A 20921-nucleotide genomic window follows, 5' to 3' on the forward strand; every position below is an offset into this window, starting at 1 on the left:
TTAATCAATCATTATTTATTATAGGAAAACATGAGTCTGGACTTTGTGGTAAATGTGATCTTCCTGAAACAGTTGAACATATTTTAATAAAATGTAAAGGATATGACAACGAAAGAGTACAACTTACAGAAGCACTTCATATAGAAATAAATCAGATCTCACTTCAGAAATTGTTAAATAAAGATGTGACTATAGAAATGTTTCACATATTATTTAAGTATCTCAAAGATACAGAGTTAATAAACAGGATTTAAAGAATCACTACTAATTTTTTATTTATTTTATTTATTTATTTTTTTTAGTTTTCCTTTAACGTCAATGCTCCACACTCCATCCGAGTAGGTGGCGGTAAATGCACCTAAAGCTGGTTTGCCAACCGCCATAAAACGTCAAAGAAAAAGAAGAAGAAGAAGAAGAAGAAGACGACGACGAAAACGAAATCGATGCAAACCAGATATTATAGTATGTGAAGGCGATTTAATGACAATTTTTTATCCAACATTAATGAAAGTTATTTTGTGTAAAGTGCACCCGCGCGTTTGTAACAGAAAAGGTGCGTAGCTTTTCGAGACTGAGACAACTGAATCAAATCACAGCGAGATTTAGCTTGCATTTGTTGTTCTTTCTGTTAGTTATTCTTATCTTACCTCTGATAAAGCGACTGAGATCGGGACACTACACTATTATTATAAAGATGGCGTTTATTAAAGAGGAGGGTGAAGACGTGAGGATTGAAGAAGCTTTCAGAGTCAAACATGAAGATACTGAGACACAAACAGGTTGGTTTTCGATCTCAAAACTAAACGCAATCATTTCATCTTGATCAAAATGTCTACTTCTACAAAAATGAACGATCTTTTTGAAAATGTCATAATTAAAGCCGTTTATTTTACATGGAGCTATAAGGAGAAACACACATTGTCAAATACCACAGTTTTTTTAACCGATATAAAGTTGGTTCGAAGTTTGACGTTGGATATTAGACGGATATTCAGCCGCGAAAAACTTCAATCAATTCTTAGTGCATGAGTATAATTGTATACAAAATGGGTTATCTGAAAAGCATTAAAACGTAGAACTGAACACACATCGCAGTTTATGTGTTTTAATCGTCCTCTATATGTTGAAACGCATAAAGTCTCTAGCAGCGGCGAGCTAGCGCTTAGGCCAGCTAGGGACCGTCTACAAAGTACATGTACAGGATAAAACGATGAATGTTTATCCACCGGAATGTTTTTTATAATTAACAAAACAAGAGCAAATAGTGCACCAAGCTCTTTGAAAGATATAAAGACAAACACTTATAACGCTCACTTGAATTTAAATAAGAAATATTGTAAACAAGATATGTGATAGTGGTTATTATTATATTATTACTATTAATAAATATATTAATAAAATAAAAATAATATTAAAAATCATTATCATTCCATAATTTAGTGGTTATGCAGTAGGCTTATTCCAGGTCCTTGTGAGAACATTTTAATATTTGTTGTTTTCACAGAAGTTTGACACCAAAAAACACACTATTGAAATTTAAACCAATAAATAAATTAATTTAAAATTAATAGACTCTTCTGTATTAACCTCATGTCTTTGTTACTGTTTTTATAAGAACATTTTTATATTTGTTTTAGTCACAGAACTATAATAGAAAACGAAAACAAAGCCAAAACAAATCCTGGCCAGGACGCGTCCTGGGAAAATGGCACGTATGGTCACCCTATTTTAATATCATGTGTTGTCTTATAGTTCTGTGAATAAAACCAACATCTACATGTTTGTTTAGGAACCACTAACAAGACACACCCTTTGAAGTTAAGATAGAAGAGCGTATTTACTTTACATTGATTGATGTATTCGTTGACATTTCAATATCACGTGCTGTGTTATAGTTTTGTGAATACAACCAACATTTAAATGTTCGTCTATGAACCAGTAACAAGACACACCCTTTGAAATTGAGATGGAATACTGTATGTTTTAAAAATGAATGTTTTAACAGATTCAAATTTAATTCAATAGCGTGCATCCTGAATTACATATGATAGTAAAAGATGGCTGTAAATATTGTTCTTTGAACAAGTAACAAGACACACCCCTTGAAGTTTAGATATCAAACTGTGTGCATTCTAAATTAAGTTATTTAAATTTCTGAATGTCAAACTTGGTCAAAACATGTGCAATATATTCCTCTAGGGAGCGGTAAACTGCAGTCTTTGTAATGCTTTGCAAGCTTTTTCTCAATCGTTCCATTTCAATAACTTTTGTTGTGCTATAGTTCTGTGAATAAAACCAACATCTAAATGTTCTTTTATGAACCAGTAATAAGACACAGCCCTTAGATTTGAGATGTATTTTTTTATACATTTCACAAATGAAGCATTTAGATGGAATAATTGTGCTTTTTGCTCTTCGTTTTGCACTTTGCAGACGGTCCCTATTCTGCACCTTTACATTATGCGGTCTATCAGTTACAATACCTTAAGGCAGATTAAAACAAATAAAACAGATTGTGTGTTCTCTTCTACATTTGAAAACAATTATAACACATTATGTTTCTTGTCCTTGTGCTAAATCGTTAAAGAACTATTGAAGATTTCCGAGGCTGAATCTCTGACAAATGTCAAACCTCAAACGTCGAACCAACTTTATATCGGTAGTTTTTTTTCTGACTTGTCTAATTTACTCATTTACTTACCTCCTACTTTTAATGTTGTAAGAAATCAAATACATTGCTGGACAATAACCACTAATTTGTATTCTATAATATTTTCCTAATGACAATTTTATGACTTATACATATGTTACCATTTTATGGTTTGTATAGAGAATGAGGAGTTACGTCACGATCTTTTCACTCCGCGTTGCATTTCGGGAAGGCGCCGCTATATTAGCGGGATACGCTATCCGTTCCCATGGTTACTTCTCATTCTCTATAAGGACAACTGCTTATCTTTTGTTTTGTTTTTGCCTTTAAGTTAAACAATCATTCATTCTTCATTGTATCGTTTGCAGGTAAGAGAAGCTATTTTATCGCACTGCATGATACATAGATTTTTTCTCTCTCAGATTTTGTGGAATTGTGTTTACAATGTTTACCTGATTAGCGTGAAAACAGTGTCGCTCGCTGCTGCTTCAGCCACCATATGGTAGATTATTATCCAAATAAAGTGTGTGTTCAACAAGCTGACAGAAGTCCATCCATTTCTTTGTTGGAAACTTTTAAATGACAAAGTATAATTGTTGTCATAAATATTCATTTTTCCATGGCCACGGAGGAGAATCACAGATTGTGGGTCACATTCAGCGAACAGTCACGAACTCACTGTACTTTTTATATTTATTTCAACAAATGACAAGCAAAATCAAATCCCTAGGAGCTTGGGGAAAGTTTTGTAGCATTTTCAAATGCTGGTTTAATGTGCTAAGACAGTGATGCTAAAAGACATGCAGATGAGCCAGAATATTAACGCGACATGTTTAAATGTAAAGCGTTTTCCTCTCTTTAGAAAACTGTAATCTAGAAAGCGCTTCTGGATTAAGACAGCGATTTCTAAAGTTCATATTTTGGGCTCATCTGTTTTTCCACACATATTATGCTTTATTAGTAAGATGTGTGTACAGAATGTGGTCTTTAAATATCACTGTCTCGGTGCATTAAGCGCGTTCTTTATATGAGAGGAAAATGCTTAACGTGTAAATAAACGCGTTGCGTTCACATTTTGATCTTATATGCATATCTGCACATAGTATATGCTTTACAATTTTGTCTTTATCACTGTCTTGGTACATTAAGCCACTTTAAGCATTTTAGAAAGTCCCCTGTTCAAGTTCTGCTAATTCACAAGCCTAGTGAGAGTGTCATGCTCGCAAAGAAGGTAATGTTAACTATTAAACCAACCAAATCAAAACTTTCAAAAACACACAGCAATGTGATTCTTTTATTGAGTGAGAGTCAGTGGGTTTAATCAGTGACATTAACAGATTTACTATTCGGCGTCTTCTCCGCGACCTCCTTCCCTTGGTGTTTTTACACATAGAAAAGGCAAAAAAACATATAGCATTGTCCAGTTTTCTCTCAGAACGATGATCTGAGTTACTATTGCAATTATCGATGCAGTATGAATGACATACACTGGTGACATTTTTCACAATCACGACAAACAATCAAATACTGCCCTAAACTCAATAGCGGAAAGGCAGCGCTATCCTGCAAGTATGGCCGATAAACAAAGCAGTTTCCCAGAACTCAACGCGGCGTTACGTCACATTCTCATTCTTTATAGACAGACACGATGAAGTCATTTGCTATTTTGAGAGAGAGAGACCGCGCGTGGTGATTCACTCACGCTGTTTGTGAAATTACGTCTCACACAAGGTTTTCAGATTACTTTATGAGTTATTTAATGAAGAAATATGAAGGTGAGTACCTCACATTCAGCATTATAATTTTACCTGCGCCGGACAGAGACTGAGACGGTGCCACGTCGTGCCAAACCTTCTCACGGCAGGCGCGTAATCAGCTTGAGATCGGCCTTTTCAGAGACGCCGATCAAACATCCCAAAGCGATTATAGCCGATCAATCGGAGCACCCCTACTATCTTCTTCACGATCTTTTCACTCCGCATTGCATTTCGGGAAGGCGCCGCCATATTAGCAGGATACGCTATCCGTTCCCATGGTTACTTCTCATTCTCTATAAGGATAAATGCTTATCTTTTGTTTTGTTTTTGCCTTTAAGTTAAACAATCATTCATTCTTCATTGTATCGTTTGCAGGTAAGAGAAGCTATTTTATCGCACTGCATGATACATAGATTTTTTCTCTCTCAGATTTTGTGGAATTGTGTTTACAATGTTTACCTGATTAGCGTGAAAACAGTGTCGCTCGCTGCTGCTTCAGCCACCATATGGTAGATTATTATCCAAATAAAGTGTGTGTTCAACAAGCTGACAGAAGTCCATCCATTTCTTTGTTGGAAACTTTTAAATGACAAAGTATAATTGTTGTCATAAATATTCATTTTTCCATGGCCACGGAGGAGAATCACAGATTGTGGGTCACGTTCAGAGAACAGTCACAAACTCACTGTACTTTTTATATTTATTTCAACAAATGACAAGCAAAATCAAATCCCTAGACAGTGATGCTAAAGGCATGCAGATGATCCAGAATATCAACGCCACATGTTTAAACGTTAAGCGTTTTCCTCTCTTTAGAAACCCGTAATGTAGAAAGCGCTTATGGATTTGCTTCCCTTGCTGTTTTTACACATAGAAAAGGTGAAAAACATTGTTCAGTTTTCTCTCAGAACGATGATCTGAGTTACTATTGCAATTCTCGATGACGTACACTGGTGACAGTTTTTCAAAATCACGACAAACAATCAAATACTGCCCTAAACTCAATGGTGGAAAGGCACGCTATCCTGCAAGTGTGGCACATTAACAAAGCAGTTTCCCAGCGTTACGTCACATTTTCATTCTTTATACCACAAACACTGTTTTTAAAAAAAATTTTTTTACATTTTTATCACAGAATAAGATATAAGAATAGTTTCTATACTGTAATGAATGCTATTGGAACTATTTTCGTTTGTGAAAACATACAATATTGTCAATATTTTGTTTAAAATTCGACACAATGTTATAGAACTGTTGTACAAAATCAATATCACATTTGCAGTCGTGCTGATTAGGGATGGGTGATACCAAACTTTTTAAAAAATACTATACAACCATAAACCATTCTGTTTTTTGCAGTGTATGACGTCAAAATACCTTATTACCCCTTATTTACACTGCATGCGTCTGCGGTGCGTTACGGCTCCGAAGCGGCCACTCTAGTCAATGCTTGTGTTTACACCAGCCGCGCCGCGGCACGTTTCAGAAGCGGCTCTCCGCGTCGCTTTGCTAAAGATAGGCGCCTCACCTATTTTTGATGGTAAGAGTGTGCGCTCGAACATGCTCTAGAACAGGGGTGGGGAACGTTGATCCTGGAGGGCCGGTGTCCCTGCAGAGTTTAGCTCCAGCCCTAATCAAAAACACCTGAACCAGCTAATCAAGGTCTTTGGGATGCATTTAGGTTTTTTTTTCTAGGGGTTTTCAAGGTTGGAACTAAACTCTGCAGGAGAGTGGCCCTCCAGGATCAACGTTGTAGAACCACTCTCGCGATACTTTGATGTCATACACCGATCAGTCTGCGCAGCGCTGCTTCAAGTCGAACACACCTATTGGGTTTGTGGTGTTGTTGTATGCGCTAGGGAACGTAGATGCGCCATATGTCATTGCGTCGCTATATCATTGATATCGCGATATGCATGGCCGGACTTACCATTGTGCTTGAATGGGCTGCAGCCCAGAGGCCCCGCCTTAACCCGTTTACATTTGTTCAGTTATGTGCCAGTCAGAAATTATTAGCCGCATTTCAACAGCGCGCACGGTCCACCCGGGGCTAACAGCTTCCAACTACGACATTCGAAGCCATAATCAAACAGCATAAACTGGAATTTATGATTTTTTTTCACATAGAAAAAGGACACGCGTATTAAATCACGTCTGCGCTGCGCCGAATCGCCGATTAATTTGTGATCACATGGCTACTTTAAACGGTTCCATTAAGCCTTTAGCCCAAAAGAGCGCACATTTAGAAAGATAATGATGAATTTTCACATGTTCACACCTCACTTCTTTACAGAGGATGATTCTATATTATATTAATGTTCCACTAAATTAATCTGAAGAGTTTTGAGCGCTCTCTCCCGTCCAAAGACTATAGAATACCCTAATATCTTACAGGGACTTTGTCCCATCTCACTACCACCAAAAAGTTACAAATCTCTATATCATAGAATATATGTTTAATCACGTCCTGAATCTCGGTGCGGGATTGCGCATTTTGGTTTTACTCATTTCCGCAAACATTTATTTAATATAGAATGTAGGTTAGATGAGTAAAAAAAAATTCACACAGAATATCAGATTAAGTCATTAAGTCATTTGAAAACAGCGTGAGTGGTTCATCTGTACCGCGTCTTCTCGCTCTCACTCTCTCAAAATTGCCTCACATCAGCGCATCTGGTCTGCACTAAGAGAGCTGCTGCACACTGCGATACAAGACTTTCGCTCCGCTCACAGGACTGTCACTTGCCTAATCGGGTCAGTGTTGCATCATCACAAAAGTTTATCATTTGCACTAGATTTCTGGGCGCTCACGGTCACATCCAAAGCGCCGAGCACATGAAGCAGCCTCACAGACACCTCAAGAAAAAGTTATTGTTTCATTGTTTTCAACCTTGCATTTTAATAAATAATGTTACATAAAGACAATTAAAGGGTCAGTAATAAATGAACAAGTTACTAGCAATAGCACAAGGATACAAATGAAACAAAGTATACTTATGTAGCCTAACTTATGTTCTCTGCATGAAGTAACGTCTGGTGCAGTCGCAGCCTGTGCTTATTAGAAAGCAAACAAATAGCATTAATTTTGCTATTGATAAATCTGAACATTTGTGTAAAATAATGGAGCATTAGGTCATGAATATTGCCTTAAAACTAATGTGTTGATTGAATGAACCCTGCATTTAATGAGTGAATGCCTACGATATAGGAGTTAGCCTATCACACAAACTAGAGTCCTGTTTTTCCGAATATCTGCACGATGGCAAATGTACAATAAACAACAAGTTACTGAGTAACTTTCAGACACAAAATTCTGTTTTGCCCCATCAATGCGTCTCCGAGCAACACAGTGCTTTGTTTCTCAGCATTACACGGACCAGTAAATGGATCAAACAGGCTATTAGTACAGTCCTTTGCTAAGTTAAATGAATTAGCATTTTAAACAAATCGGTTGATTTATGGATTCAACTCACTCATTAAGACAGTCACTTGCTGCCACCTACTGACGGTTGTAGTTTCATATTTTAAAAAGTAGCTCATTATTTCATTTTTGCAATCATTTAATATTTCTACATTAAAATGTTGTATTTTAACTTAACATAACTTTTGCAAAATCCATCTATGGATTTTGTTTATAGTGATTTCATTTTATTGTTAATAGCCAACATGTTTTTTTTATTTAGATTAAATTTATTAAATGTAAGAATCAGACATAAAAGGACACAGATATGACAATACATTTTCATAATAATACATCTCTTTGGTTTTTTCTGCTCAGTGTTAATTCAGGGTTTTTCACATCCTGTTTATTGTATTATAGTGACTATTTAATATTATATCTAAACTTTGACTAGGCTAGACATGTTGCCTATTAATTGTATACAGTATATGAACCTGAAAGCATATTGTAATTTTTGTGTATTTTGTGTTACTCCATAATAATGTTGTAGTTGAGGGCATTTGTAGTATAGGTATGGGGCGCAAACATAACCTCAAGTCCAGGGGCCCCCGGCCCCGTAAGTCCTGCCTTGGCGATATGACATTTTTTTTTTTATAATGTAAAAATGTATACCGGTATTATTGTGGACGGTATGATATGGCACACCCCTACCTTGAATAGGAGGATCTTCTAGTATAGCCAATTGGTTTATATAAGAGTTGAAGAGGGTGGGACGTAAATTGAAGCCCTGTCTCACTCCACACCTCTAGAGAATTTTTTTTAAAATTTTGTTTCCAATTTTGACTGCACATTGTCTGGCTGTGTACATTGATTTTATCAAATTATAGAATTTAATTAATAACCAATTTTAAACCATTCAAGCCCAAAAGAGAATGACAATCTACGTCACGGCACGTTGCATTCTGTGTAACAGTTGCCATATTTTGGGACACGCTCAGGAGCACACAGTGACAACAAACACAAATCACCACAGAAAAAGCTGACCGCTTTGCAATAATATTTTTTGGGAAACAGCATACGAGCACTTAGGATAAAACTGACTAATATGTAAATCTATTTAAATAATAATAATAATAATAATAATAAAAAAATTGCTTACTCGTGTGTCCAAAACACTGCAAATGTTCATTGCATTGTATTCAGTCTTGCAACCCCCCCCCCCCTAAAAAAAATAAATAAATAAATACATAAATAAATTAAATAAATGTAATGTTGCTAGATCTCAAAAGTGGATCATTAAGTCATCATATCGCCCAGCCCTAAAACTGCTGCTAAAACTGTTAAAGCATTATGCTGATATAGATGTAATAGAATAACTTAATTTTTGGGTGAACTAACCCTTTATCTCATGATTGACTCACCCTCAAGGCATCTTAGGTGTATATGACTTTCTTCTTTCAGACGAATCCAGTCAGAGTTATATTAAAAATGATCCTGGCTCTTTCAAGCTTTATAATGGCATGGGTGGGTGTTTTTGTTCAACAGTCCAAAAGTAGTCAAATAAAGCGCATCCATCCATAATAAAATGTGCCTCACACGGCTCCGGGATAAAGGCCTCCTGTAGTGTATCGATGTTTTTGAAAGAAAATATCCATATTTAAAATGTTATAAATAAAACTGCTTTGAAGCAATGTGTATTGTGGGTGCTATACAAATAAATAACTTGAATGAACAAAGTTGAAGATTTCTTATTATTAGAGACACCGAACAAGTACACCGAGGTGTGCGATCAAATGAAGGAAATTAATGATTGAGTTGCTGCAAATATAATTTCCAGATGTGATTTATTTTTTTCTCCTTATTTGTGGTGGAGTGTTTGCAGTTCAATGCAAATCAGTATATCTATAATACTATAATATCGTATTGTTCTGTTCTGTTTTTTTTTTCTTTTCTCGGAAATACATCTGAAAAAAATGGGGTTCTCTTATATTCAGGGTCTAGGATTTTACATGTCAATAATATACACGCAACAATAGGTGGTGCCAAATATGTGTAAAACAAGTGTGCCCCCAGGATGATTTCATGTTGAATAGTAGGGGTGTGACGGGATTTTGTGCCACAAGATGTCACAGTATTAAAATGTAACATGATTCCTCTTCGAGGTGAAAAGCTGTCACACGATATTGCCATGATGGAGTGTGAGGGTGCAATTAGTATAGAAGATGCCACCTCTGCTTTTACATTACATTACAGTGCACACCGCGGCACTGCCTCCACTGTCGTTTTGCTTTTTTATAGACATAAAAAACATTTAATCCAGCTAGGTAATGTTTTCTTCAATTCTAAACTAAAGGCGTCTGCTCTGGTCATCCAACATGAGCTATAGAGTTGCACAGTGCAGCAGGAATCTGAGTTCACTGATCATGTAACAAGAGTAAGGCGAGAGATGACTCCAGAGCCTGTAAGCATCTGACAAATGTCTTCTCTTGTAGAATGTGTGCTCAGCACCGGCGCTTCCTATACACATATAAAAGCACGATTGCGAATTAGAAAGCAATTTCAGTTTTAATTCCCTGCATTTTGCACGCAAATTAGTCTACATTCAATATCTCCCAATATCAAACCTGTCTTTGATTGGGCTGTGTAGTTTTAACCATCTCTTAGCTATGTATCATGCTTTAAGAAAAATTGGTCTCCATTTGCACTTTGAATATTGAGAGTACTTTGATTATGGTTGCACATATTGTTTGCACTTAAGACTTGTTAAGTCTTTAACTAATTATTATTTTTATAATTTTTTATTTCTATGTTCAATTTGTGGACAGGAGTTCAGTTAGAAGGTCACAAACGGCTTCAGTCTGAAGTTCTAGAAGCTCATAATTCATGTAGAGTTCTATGGTCTGAAGAGATTCATGTGAAATCATACAGGAGAGAAACCATTCAGTTGAGTTTGTGGCAAAACCTTTTACTGCATACGATAATACAATACAATTCATGTTTATTTGTATAGCGCTTTTAATGATACACGTTGCAAAGCAGCTTCATAGAAAATGAAAGTTTCCACATTACATTTAGGAGTAGTTTATCAGAGTGGTGACTATGTTAAGGTGATATCCATATGGCAGAAATGTACAGTTCTAGGATAGTAAAGATCATGCAGTTAGGTAATGACATGTATTCAAACAGAAACGGTGAACACGAATGGTTGTGATCAAACTTAAAGGGGCATTTTGTGTCAAATCAACCAAATTTCAGAAACTTCCCCGGCTTAAATATTTGATTTTGCTAATTTTTTTCTGAAGAAAGATAAACATGTATAGTGATGATAGCCCAAATATTAAATGTCATGGATGTATCAGTGTTTCCCACAGACTTGCACTCTATTTGTGGCGGCATATATATGCAAATTCATTCTCTGGCAGCAGGAGGCGCTGTTGGAGTGGTAGAGATCAGGTTTCCCCGGTTAACGGCTGTACACAAAGCAGCGCTCCGCTCACAAACGCTGCTTTATCAGAAATTACATGCAAGAAATGAAATTGACATCCAAAATTTTCTGAAGACAGTCGGTTTCCTTCAGAAATACAGTGATACACACGCACTGGGTTTCGATTTTGAAACGTGCAGTGCTCATGTTTATTCAACGAAGTCAAAGCCTTTTGGAAAAATCTATTTGTAGCGGTCAGTTTTGATATTGTGGCGGGCTCCACAAATAAATCAATGTATGGGAAACACTGGATGAATATTTATGGAGTAATCCACTATTTTGTAGAGGGGGGTCAAAATGGCAATTTTCACCTGAGTTTCAGAGCCAAATTACAAGGGGGTAAAAATGACTTCAGAAAGATGGCAGCATCATTGTTATTTTTACACAGAGATTGGTAGCTCTGTTAGTGAAATCTGCTGACTTTAGCAATCTTAGTTACATTATACGCCAATGGTGACCAATCAAATATGGGGAAACAGCACTTTTCAAGTTTTTTCTCCAAAGTTTGCAGGCCTGTAACTCAAGAAGTATTAAAGGCATCTTAATTTTTAGGGCCCTATATGGTTTGGTTCCAGAGATATTGGGATCTCAATATGGCTCCAGGGGTAAATCGTTAAATTATACACATTTTCAGTGGTCAAAAACCAAATGTGGGTCACTTTGCAAAAATATGGGTTAGGGTTAGAATGTCTGAAGAACAAATAATGTTGAAACTAGAGATGTATCTCGTTTCTTTCTTTCAAAACAACTGCATTGAACATACCTGTCTGAGTGCCATAAATATTCTTTTTTCCAAGTTTGCATGCCTATAATTCAAGAAGTATTAAAGATATCACAATATGATTTTAGATTCTAATTCTTAATAAACTTTTCTTTTGGAATTTTCATTTTCAAGGCCCTACATCATTCCGTCCCAAAGATAGGGGGTCTCAATGAGGCTCCAGATTGTTGAATATTACTTATTTTCAGCAAAAACCAAATGTTGGTCACTTTGTATTACAGCTGATACTTATTTGGTAACAACATGATATACATGTATGTTTGAGTGTGTGTATGTATGTGTATATATATATATGAAAGTGAAGTGACATGTGGCCAAGTATGGTGACCCATACTCTGAATTAGTGCTCTGCATTTAACCCATCCAAAGTGCACACACACAGCAGTGAACACACACACACCATGAACACACACACACGGAGCAGTGGGCAGCCATTTATGCTGCGGTGCCCTGGGAGCAGTTGGGGGTTCGGTGCCTTGCTCAAGGGCACCTCAGTCGTGGTATATACATACATACAGACATGCTAACTTCATGCTAATTATGCTAGTTACTTGCTAATCATGCTAGAAACATGATAACATGATTAACAATATGCTAATTTCATACTAATCAACAACAGGCTAATCATGCTAGAAACATGATTAGCAACATGTTAATTTTCTAATCTATCTACATTTTCAAACTTCAAGCTTTTACAGGTGCTTTAAACTTTCAGGTTAGGTTTTCTCAAGCCAACCTAAAGTTTGTCTTGACAAACTTTTTTATCTAGTTGTATTTAAAGCAGAATATCTGAAGAATATGCCAGATTATGAATGGCCAGGATTCATTCTTAACTCTAGGTATGGTATGAACAGTGTGAAATGTAAAATAAGATTACTCCGGATCCCATTTACCTGGGGATTAGAATTACCCAGTGTTAATTATTCCAAGTGTGAGAGATCTTAAATGTTTGAGGTACTATCCGTGATTCTGCCAAATATGCCCTTTAGCAGTAGATGCTACTTAATCTGATGATGCTTTACATTATATAACAATAAAAAAGAAAAATAAATTCTAATAATTAATCCAGATGAGGAAAAATCTTGGTTTATTGATGTGAATGCAATGTGTGGCAAAAGCAGCCACTTTTCCCTAAGAGGCTTGGGATTTGTTTCAAACATGTTACAATACTGCATATCTGAACCCTTGGTAGCTTCAGAAGCTGTTAAAATAAACAAAATCCCTTCTTCAAAATATCCCTGAAACTGATTCAAATATAGAATCTTATGAATAGACGACTGAAAGAAAGGTAATTTGCCTCGGCTTGTCCATTTCAGTGCATTTTTAGCACTCCGACAGGTATGTTTTATACATATTGTTTTGATAGAGGGAAACAAGATACAATTCTAATTTCAACATTACTTATTCTTCAGACATTATTTAAAAAAATAAGTATCAGCTGTATACAAAGTGACCAACATTTGGTTTTCAACCACTGAAAATGGGTATTATTCAACAATCTGAATATGGAGCCTCATTAGCCGCTTTTCCACTGTGGGGCCAGTGCGAGCCAGTGCTTTAAACGGGCCGGGCGGGGCTAATAGCCTCGGACCTGTAGCACCGAGGCCAAAATCATGCTGTGTTTCCACCGTCGGGCCAGAAGCTACGCTGCACTTCACTAAAACCCGCCTCAGGAACAACATCACACAACCCCATCATTTCACCAACAAAGAGAAGTTATCAGAAAACTAATAAGAAATAAGTCACTGGAACTAGCGCGATCACAAAACGAACATGATAAAAGCGGTCGTTTGTTTGCTTTGTTAAAGATTTAAATCCAAAAGCATATGTTTTACAATAATAAGTGATACATTGATCATAATGAATTAATCAGGACTGAAAATTAGTCACACAGAAATAAAGCGGTATGAACATAGCCTACCTACTTATTCAGTCGAGTCTGTTACTGTTGATTTGTAGTCACAGTATATACATCACATTTAGAAAGAATGATAATTTCTATATTTTTATAAAAGCTCCCGAACAAAAACCCTTATTATATTTTTATGACATACGTGGAGCTAAACTCTCGAGACGAGACTTATGACAGATAAATGATCAAGCCCCGGAAGTGACAGTGGAAACGCGACTGGCCCTGGCACGCACTAGCACGCCCGCTTTTGGCCTGACAGTGGAAACGCAGCTATTGACATCCCCATATCTCTGGCACTGAATGATGTAGGGCCTTGAAAAATGAAGATTCCAAAAGAAAAGTTTATTAAGAACTAGCATCTAAAATCATATTGTGATATCTTTAATACTTCTTGAGTTATAGGCATGCAAACTTGGAAAAAATAATATTTATGGCACTCAGACAGGTATGCTCAATGCAGATGTTTTGAAAGAAAGAAACGAGATACATATCTAGTTTCAACATTATTTGTTCTTCAGACATTCCTCTTTAAAAGAAAAGAAGTGTCATATTTTTGCAAAGTGACCCACATTTGGTTTTTGACCACTGAAAATGTGTATAATGATTAATTGGACTGATTTTTGGCATTTTTTAATTAATCTGCATCGGCCGATTGTGCTGCAAATTAGGCCGATTTATTATAGGCAGGCGCATCTGCGGGCAACTAACGTAAGCGTTGTTGTGGAACGCCGTACCCTCTGAAGAGGCTGCGCGAGATGGAGCAGCTCACATTCTGCAGCAGCGCCTTGTTCACACACAGCTTCAGCTAATGACGGCAGGGCAAAACAGACCATTTCAAAAACGTAATTACGTTTTACCCTACTAGAATTGATGCCAGAAAGTTATCATGTTCATAAGTGCAACAAGTCATTAGCATGTGAAAGTAGAAACACGTGCAATTCAGATGGTCTGGGCTGGCTAAAACGTGCATGTTATCTTTCCTCATGAAATGTGTGTGTGGGTCCGGCAAGTGCTCTAGTGCTGGGTCATCTCAAGGTATCATAAGAGGCTAGATCCCAACTGAGGCTTGTGTAATTCCTTACCTCAATTCCTGTCCAGTGGCAGAAACAGAAAAGCAGGTAGAGAAAAATTAGTGTAGCTGCTGTTCAAATCTTTTAAAGCAAAGAATGGTAATGTGCATTTGGTGATATTTAATTGGAGTATTGGTTATGAGATACATTATGTGAATGCTTGGCTAAAGCAGGGACGGATTAACGCCAGGCATGTGCCCAGGTCACTAGACCAGAGAGGGGCCCAGCCAAAATACCGCTCCTCCCAGAACGTGATTTAATCCGTGGTGGACAGAGGTGTCATACCCATTCAAACACATGCCCCCTCAGATTTTTGAGCCAAGTGGATTTTGAATGCAGCTTCCAAAAAACAAAAAAAAATAGTTGAATAATATTTTTATAATTGATACGTTCACATCAGTGTGATTAAAGCGTTCAGTACGGCACATCACCAGCTGCTGAATTCAAGCCTGTGTTCTCGCTTTGGCTGGCGCTGAGCCAGAGGCAAATGCGTTTTTACAGCACTGCGCATTATAACCTATCACACAAGATTCTGTTGTGCTTATGAATGCAATGGCCAATCAGAGGTGTTCAGATGAGTCATCGCCAAAACGCTGGTGTCGCATTGAACATCAACAGGAAAAAGCAAACAAGTTTTTCAAGAAAATGCTTGTTCGTTTGTCAAAGCAATTTAATATAAACAGATTGAACCGTGTTCCCTTATAGTAATCAAATTGATGCCTGTACACTGACCTCTTAAGCAACCCTTAAACGTACCCAGAAGTGCATGATCATATGAATTGAAAGCTTAAGACTATTCAGACGCGCACTCCACTTCACCTCAGCGACATGCGCTAGTCAAATGAGCACGGAAACGGTACAGGTGACGAGGAGCTTCAGTAGAACATCAGTGAACTGTGGTCAGATGAGATGTTGTCAGGCCATATGTCAGTAAAAACAAATTTTCCTGCCCTATCAGCCGTTATACTCGGCTTGAATCGTTTTCAAATGAAAGCGCGAATGAAGCATACATGTCAGATCAGCGTCACATTCAGCAGAGGCAGCTCTTAAAGTAATAGCAGCCAAATAACCTAATAACCCAGCTGCTGTAATGTCTGTTAATCAAAGAACAAAAGAAAAAAGAGGGAATCGATAACTTTTGTAGCTTTAAGGATTAATTTATATTCAATTTAGAATTTAGTGTTTGATAACTTCATTCAATTTCTGTATATTTCCTACTTGCTGAAGGGCACAGATAAATACATAAAAAACATTTATTATAATGGGTTTATGTGAAGATTGTTTATGTGAAGATTGTTTTAAGTTTTAAATTATTTTTTAAAGTCTAATGAATGTTAAAATTGATAGCTCTCAATTATACTGTAATGTTAGTATAGTCAACATTACATATAGTCTCAAATCTCAAGTCTACTTTATTTATAGAGCCCTTTCCACTACAAAGTAGACTAAAGGACTGTACAGCAACAAGACGAGAATAGTAAAAACAAAAATCAACAATAACAGAAAAACAATTAAAACAATTTACATCTTCCAAAAGTCAACAATTAAAAGCCATAGAAAACAAGTATATTTTCACGCGAGATTTAAAAACATCAACTGAGGGTGCAGATCTGATGTCAGGTGGAAGGGTAACGATCCCCCTTAGTTTTCAGGCAAGTTTTCGGAACTGAGAGCAGTAAGCAGTTAAATGAACTTTGAGGTCTACCAGAGTTCATATATCATGGACAGCTTTAAAAACGTACAGCAACACCTTATACTGAATCCGATATTTAACCGGAAACCAATGCAGCTTTTCCAAAACTGGAGTAATATGCTCCCTTTTCTTTGTGCTAGTAAGGAGCCTCGCAGCTGCATTCTGGACCAATTGCAATTTTGAAATAAGAGATTGGCTTACTCCCAAATAAAGTGCATTAAAATAGTCCAAACAGAAGGAGATAAATTCATGAATCATTATCTCAAGATCAGCAACAGACAAAAATGATTTAATTTTTGCAATAGTCCTCAACTGAAAGAAGCAACTTTTCACCACACATTTAATCTGATGATCAAACGTTGTAGCGGAGTCAAAAATTACACCCAGATTTCTTATTTGGGACTGCACATTTGTTGTCCATGTACCTAACACATCATTTATGTCACAGTCAACCTTATTTGGCCCAAAAATGATTACTTCAGATTTACTCGCATTTAGCTGTAGGCTATTTTGCTCTAACCAGCACTTCACCTCCTCAAGACATAACAAAGATGAATGAGAAGTTAATCCTCCAGATCTAATAGGCAAATAAATGTGAATATCATCAGCATAAAGATAAGACATGCTGTGTTTTTTTAAAATAAGGCCTAAAGGCAACAGAAATAGTGAAAACAGAATAGGCCCCAAAATGGAGCCCTGAGGTACTCCACAATCAATAGAAACTGAAAAGGAAGAAAATTCCCCAACCCTCAATGAAAAGGATCGTCCCTTTAAATAAGAAGAAAACCATTTTAAAACAGTCCCCTCTCAGACCCACAACATGCACTAAACGTTTAATAAGGATATCATGATCTATTAGATCAAAAGCTGCACTAAGGTCGAGCATAATTAAAGCTCATAATTATAGTCAATGGTTAAATATTAGAGGGAAAAAAGAACCATTTTTAAAGACATCAGTAGTATTGGTATCAGTGATACTCGCCTTCAGTCATAAAACAGATGTCATTAAACAAATATTAAAAATATTGTAAAATTTGAACATTGAATGTGAAATTGTTGCAAAATATATGTATATTTAAAAACTTGAATGTTAGGTGGGATTAATCACGATTAATTTCAGAAAAAAAAGTGTGATTAATTCCTCTTTTTTTTTAATCGATTGACGGCATCGATTAACAAGCACATTATCTCATATTTCTAGCTATTTTAACATATATTTACTAATGATTTATTAAACATTATATAATGTTTGTGGATGATTTATTAATGAAAGTTATTAGGAAGTGTTACCAAAGAAGCTTATACTCTGCATAGCTAGCCACCGTTGCCTTGAACCAAGCCCGAGCGCGATTGTCCCCCCCGCCCCACTCCCCCGCTGGCCTGCACTCACATTGCACTTTACGTTCCGGGACGGAGCACGTTTTATGCTGCCTTCAAGTTGGAATTATCATAAATCCTAATCGGAAATTGGACATGAACGGCCTCTCAAGTTGTATTTACTACTGGGAAACTCAAGAGATTATTTTGATACTCGAGTTTTCGAGTTAGGCGGGCCATAAACTTTAAACGTGGTGGAGGTAACAAGGATTGCTGCCTTCAGTGCTATTCTTTACTATTATTTTTTTTTCAACAACAACTATATCACCTTGTCGTTAAAGTAGTGCCTATTTAGTGCCTAATATATATACTGGAGATTTGACACTCTCTGGAACATAAACACAAACATGCACTGGCATGTTTGCAAAAACTTTTTTAGCAATGTGCTGTTATTAGATTCCGCTAAGGAATAGTACCGCTAAGGAAGCTAATACCCTCTAGTACCCAGTAGAACCAGGCCTGATTGGGTTAATCGCACCTGTGCGCTCAAGCTTTGTTTTTTCTTTCCACATATGCACAAAGTAATTTTCAAATACGACACCATTTGATGGGCTTAAATCCTGACCGAAATTCTGGGACTGCTGTTTCTCTGCAAAACTGAATATAGATGGCAATTAGTGGTGGGCGGTATGACCAAAAATGAATATCACGGTATTTTTCAAAATTATACCGGTTTCACGGTATATGACGGTATTTATTTTTTCCATGCATGACCGGGTGTAAACCACATTTTCTACTGATTGAGAGAGGAAATAGGCTACTGCAGCAAATTGACTTAGAATGCCCTATTTTACTGTCATGATGAGTGAATATTGTAGAAAAATTCCACTCTAAATAGTGACGAAACACGACCCATTTATACATGTTAACCAGGAGTCACTCTTTTATAATCGCGACATCGTCTGGTAAAATCAACATGCAAGTACAGTAGATGCATGTTGAGCGGCTATGCGGTGGTTTTGGCTACACTGGCGACATCTTCCAACTGAATCATAGCTAAGGTTTATCCAAAAAAGTTGCTAGGTTTGTCAGTATATATAATCTATGGGGAAAAGCCGCTAAAAGCGTCTGAAAGTTGCCAAATCTAGTGCTGAAGTCGCGCTCGTGTGTGTGTGTGAGACGCGGGAGCTGATGGCAGCGGGAGGTGGATATTTGTGGCGGTCAGTGGATATTGTGGACGAGTTCTTCGGTGTCATCACGTTCTACTAGTTCTACAGCTTCAGTTTCGGAACTTTCACGCTTAGTAACACATACAGCTGTGTTCTCGCCACAGTGCAACAGTGAAAAGAGACCCCCCCTCAAACGCGTTCCGAACATTATTTAAATGACACCGGTATTGCGGTATTTTAAAAATTCATATCATACGAAAAATAAACACCGGTATTCGGTATGAACCGGTATACCGCCCAGCACTAATTTTTAATTTTTAAAATATTTTTCTACATAAATGGCCGATTTGATCTGTCTATACCAGGGATGTCAAACTCTGTTCCTGGAGGGCTACAGCCCTGCAGAGATTAGCTAAAGGTAGGTGTGTTGGAGCAGGTAAACCCTTCAGGAGCTTGACACCCTTGTTCTATGTCTAACCAGTTATTCTGGGTCTGACTGTGTTTTTTGAAGGGGTCCTATTAGGCTTTTTCACTTTTTCAACTTTAGTTAGTCTGTAATGTTGCTGTTTGAGCATAAAAAAGATCTGCAAGATTTGAAAGCTGCCAGCTTGAAAGTATTCAGGACATGTTAATAATATTGAGAAGTAGTGACATGTACATTGCCAGCAGCCATGTCACCCTGCAGCCCAAGACTGGTTGCCCACTGAAGCTAAGCAGGGCTGAGCTTGGTCAGTACCTGGATGGGAGACCTCCTGAGAAAAATCATCCAGGTGGATGCTGGACACTGGTGGTGGTTGAGGAGATACCCCCGCTTTCATGTAAAGTGCTTTGAGTGCCCAGAAAAGCACTATATAAATGTAACCAATTATTACATGTACATGTTGATTTTTACGTTGTACATGTTGTGTTGCTTTGTGCCATTTAAAGGGATAGTTCACCCAAAAATGGAAATGTGATGTTTATCTGCTTACCCCCAGGGCATCCAAGATGTAGGTGACTTTGTTTCTTCAGTAGAAAGTGTCCTGGCCAAATTTGCCCATTGGCCTGACCCTCATGGCCTCCTAATCATCCCCATACACTGATTGGCTTCATCACTCTGTCTCTGCTCCACCAATAAGCTGGTGTGGTGGGCGTTCTGGTGCAATATGGCTGCCGTCGCATCATCCAGGTGGATGCTGGACACTGGTGGTGGGTGAGGAGATACCCCCGCTTTCATGTAAAGTGCTTTGAGTGCCCAGAAAAGCACTATATAAATGTAACCAATTATTACATGTACATGTTGATTTTTACGTTGTACATGTTGTGTTGCTTTGTGCCATTTAAAGGGATAGTTCACCCAAAAATGGAAATGTGATGTTTATCTGCTTACCCCCAGGGCATTCTGAGCCTGCTCGCCTGAAGTTATGGTTGATTGCTCTTCGGCTGGATATCAACACACTGTGACGAGTCGGCTGCCTCCCCCTAATTATCAGCATCACCCCGTCCCTTAATCGCCGCCCTTCGCCAGGCTTACCTGGACCCTTCCTTCTTTCCTGACAACTGCCTTTCTCTTCACGAACCCCGCAGCACGACGAGGACACCAGATCCCCTGTTTATTTTGGACACTTGATTTCCATTTTTTCTGGACACTGTTTATTTTCTGTTAATAAAAGCCTCTCCGAGGCCTGACGCCACACCCACTGTGTCTG

General features: G+C 37.5%; 1 protein-coding gene across 5 annotated transcripts in view; it reads left to right on the top strand.

Moving 5' to 3' along the window:
- The first annotated feature begins 322 nt into the window (after positions 1 to 322).
- The window catches only part of LOC107739911 (gastrula zinc finger protein XlCGF57.1-like), a 22636-nt gene continuing 2037 nt past the window's right edge, over positions 323 to 20921 (top strand). Inside the window, exons 1-2 of one of the 5 annotated variants that reach the window (XM_016552154.1) lie at positions 323 to 553; positions 633 to 779. In XM_016552154.1, coding sequence (XP_016407640.1) covers positions 481 to 553; positions 633 to 779 — 220 coding nt within the window. In that variant the 5' untranslated portion in view covers positions 323 to 480. The remainder of the gene's footprint in view (positions 554 to 632; positions 780 to 20921) is intronic. The other 4 variants (XM_016552156.1, XM_016552157.1, XM_016552155.1 and 1 more) reach the window with 4 other exon arrangements.

This window comes from Sinocyclocheilus rhinocerous, unplaced genomic scaffold (genome assembly GCF_001515625.1).
Source record: "Sinocyclocheilus rhinocerous isolate Xijiao unplaced genomic scaffold, SAMN03320098_v1.1 scaffold2360, whole genome shotgun sequence".
In the NCBI taxonomy this organism is placed as follows: domain Eukaryota; kingdom Metazoa; phylum Chordata; class Actinopteri; order Cypriniformes; family Cyprinidae; genus Sinocyclocheilus; species Sinocyclocheilus rhinocerous.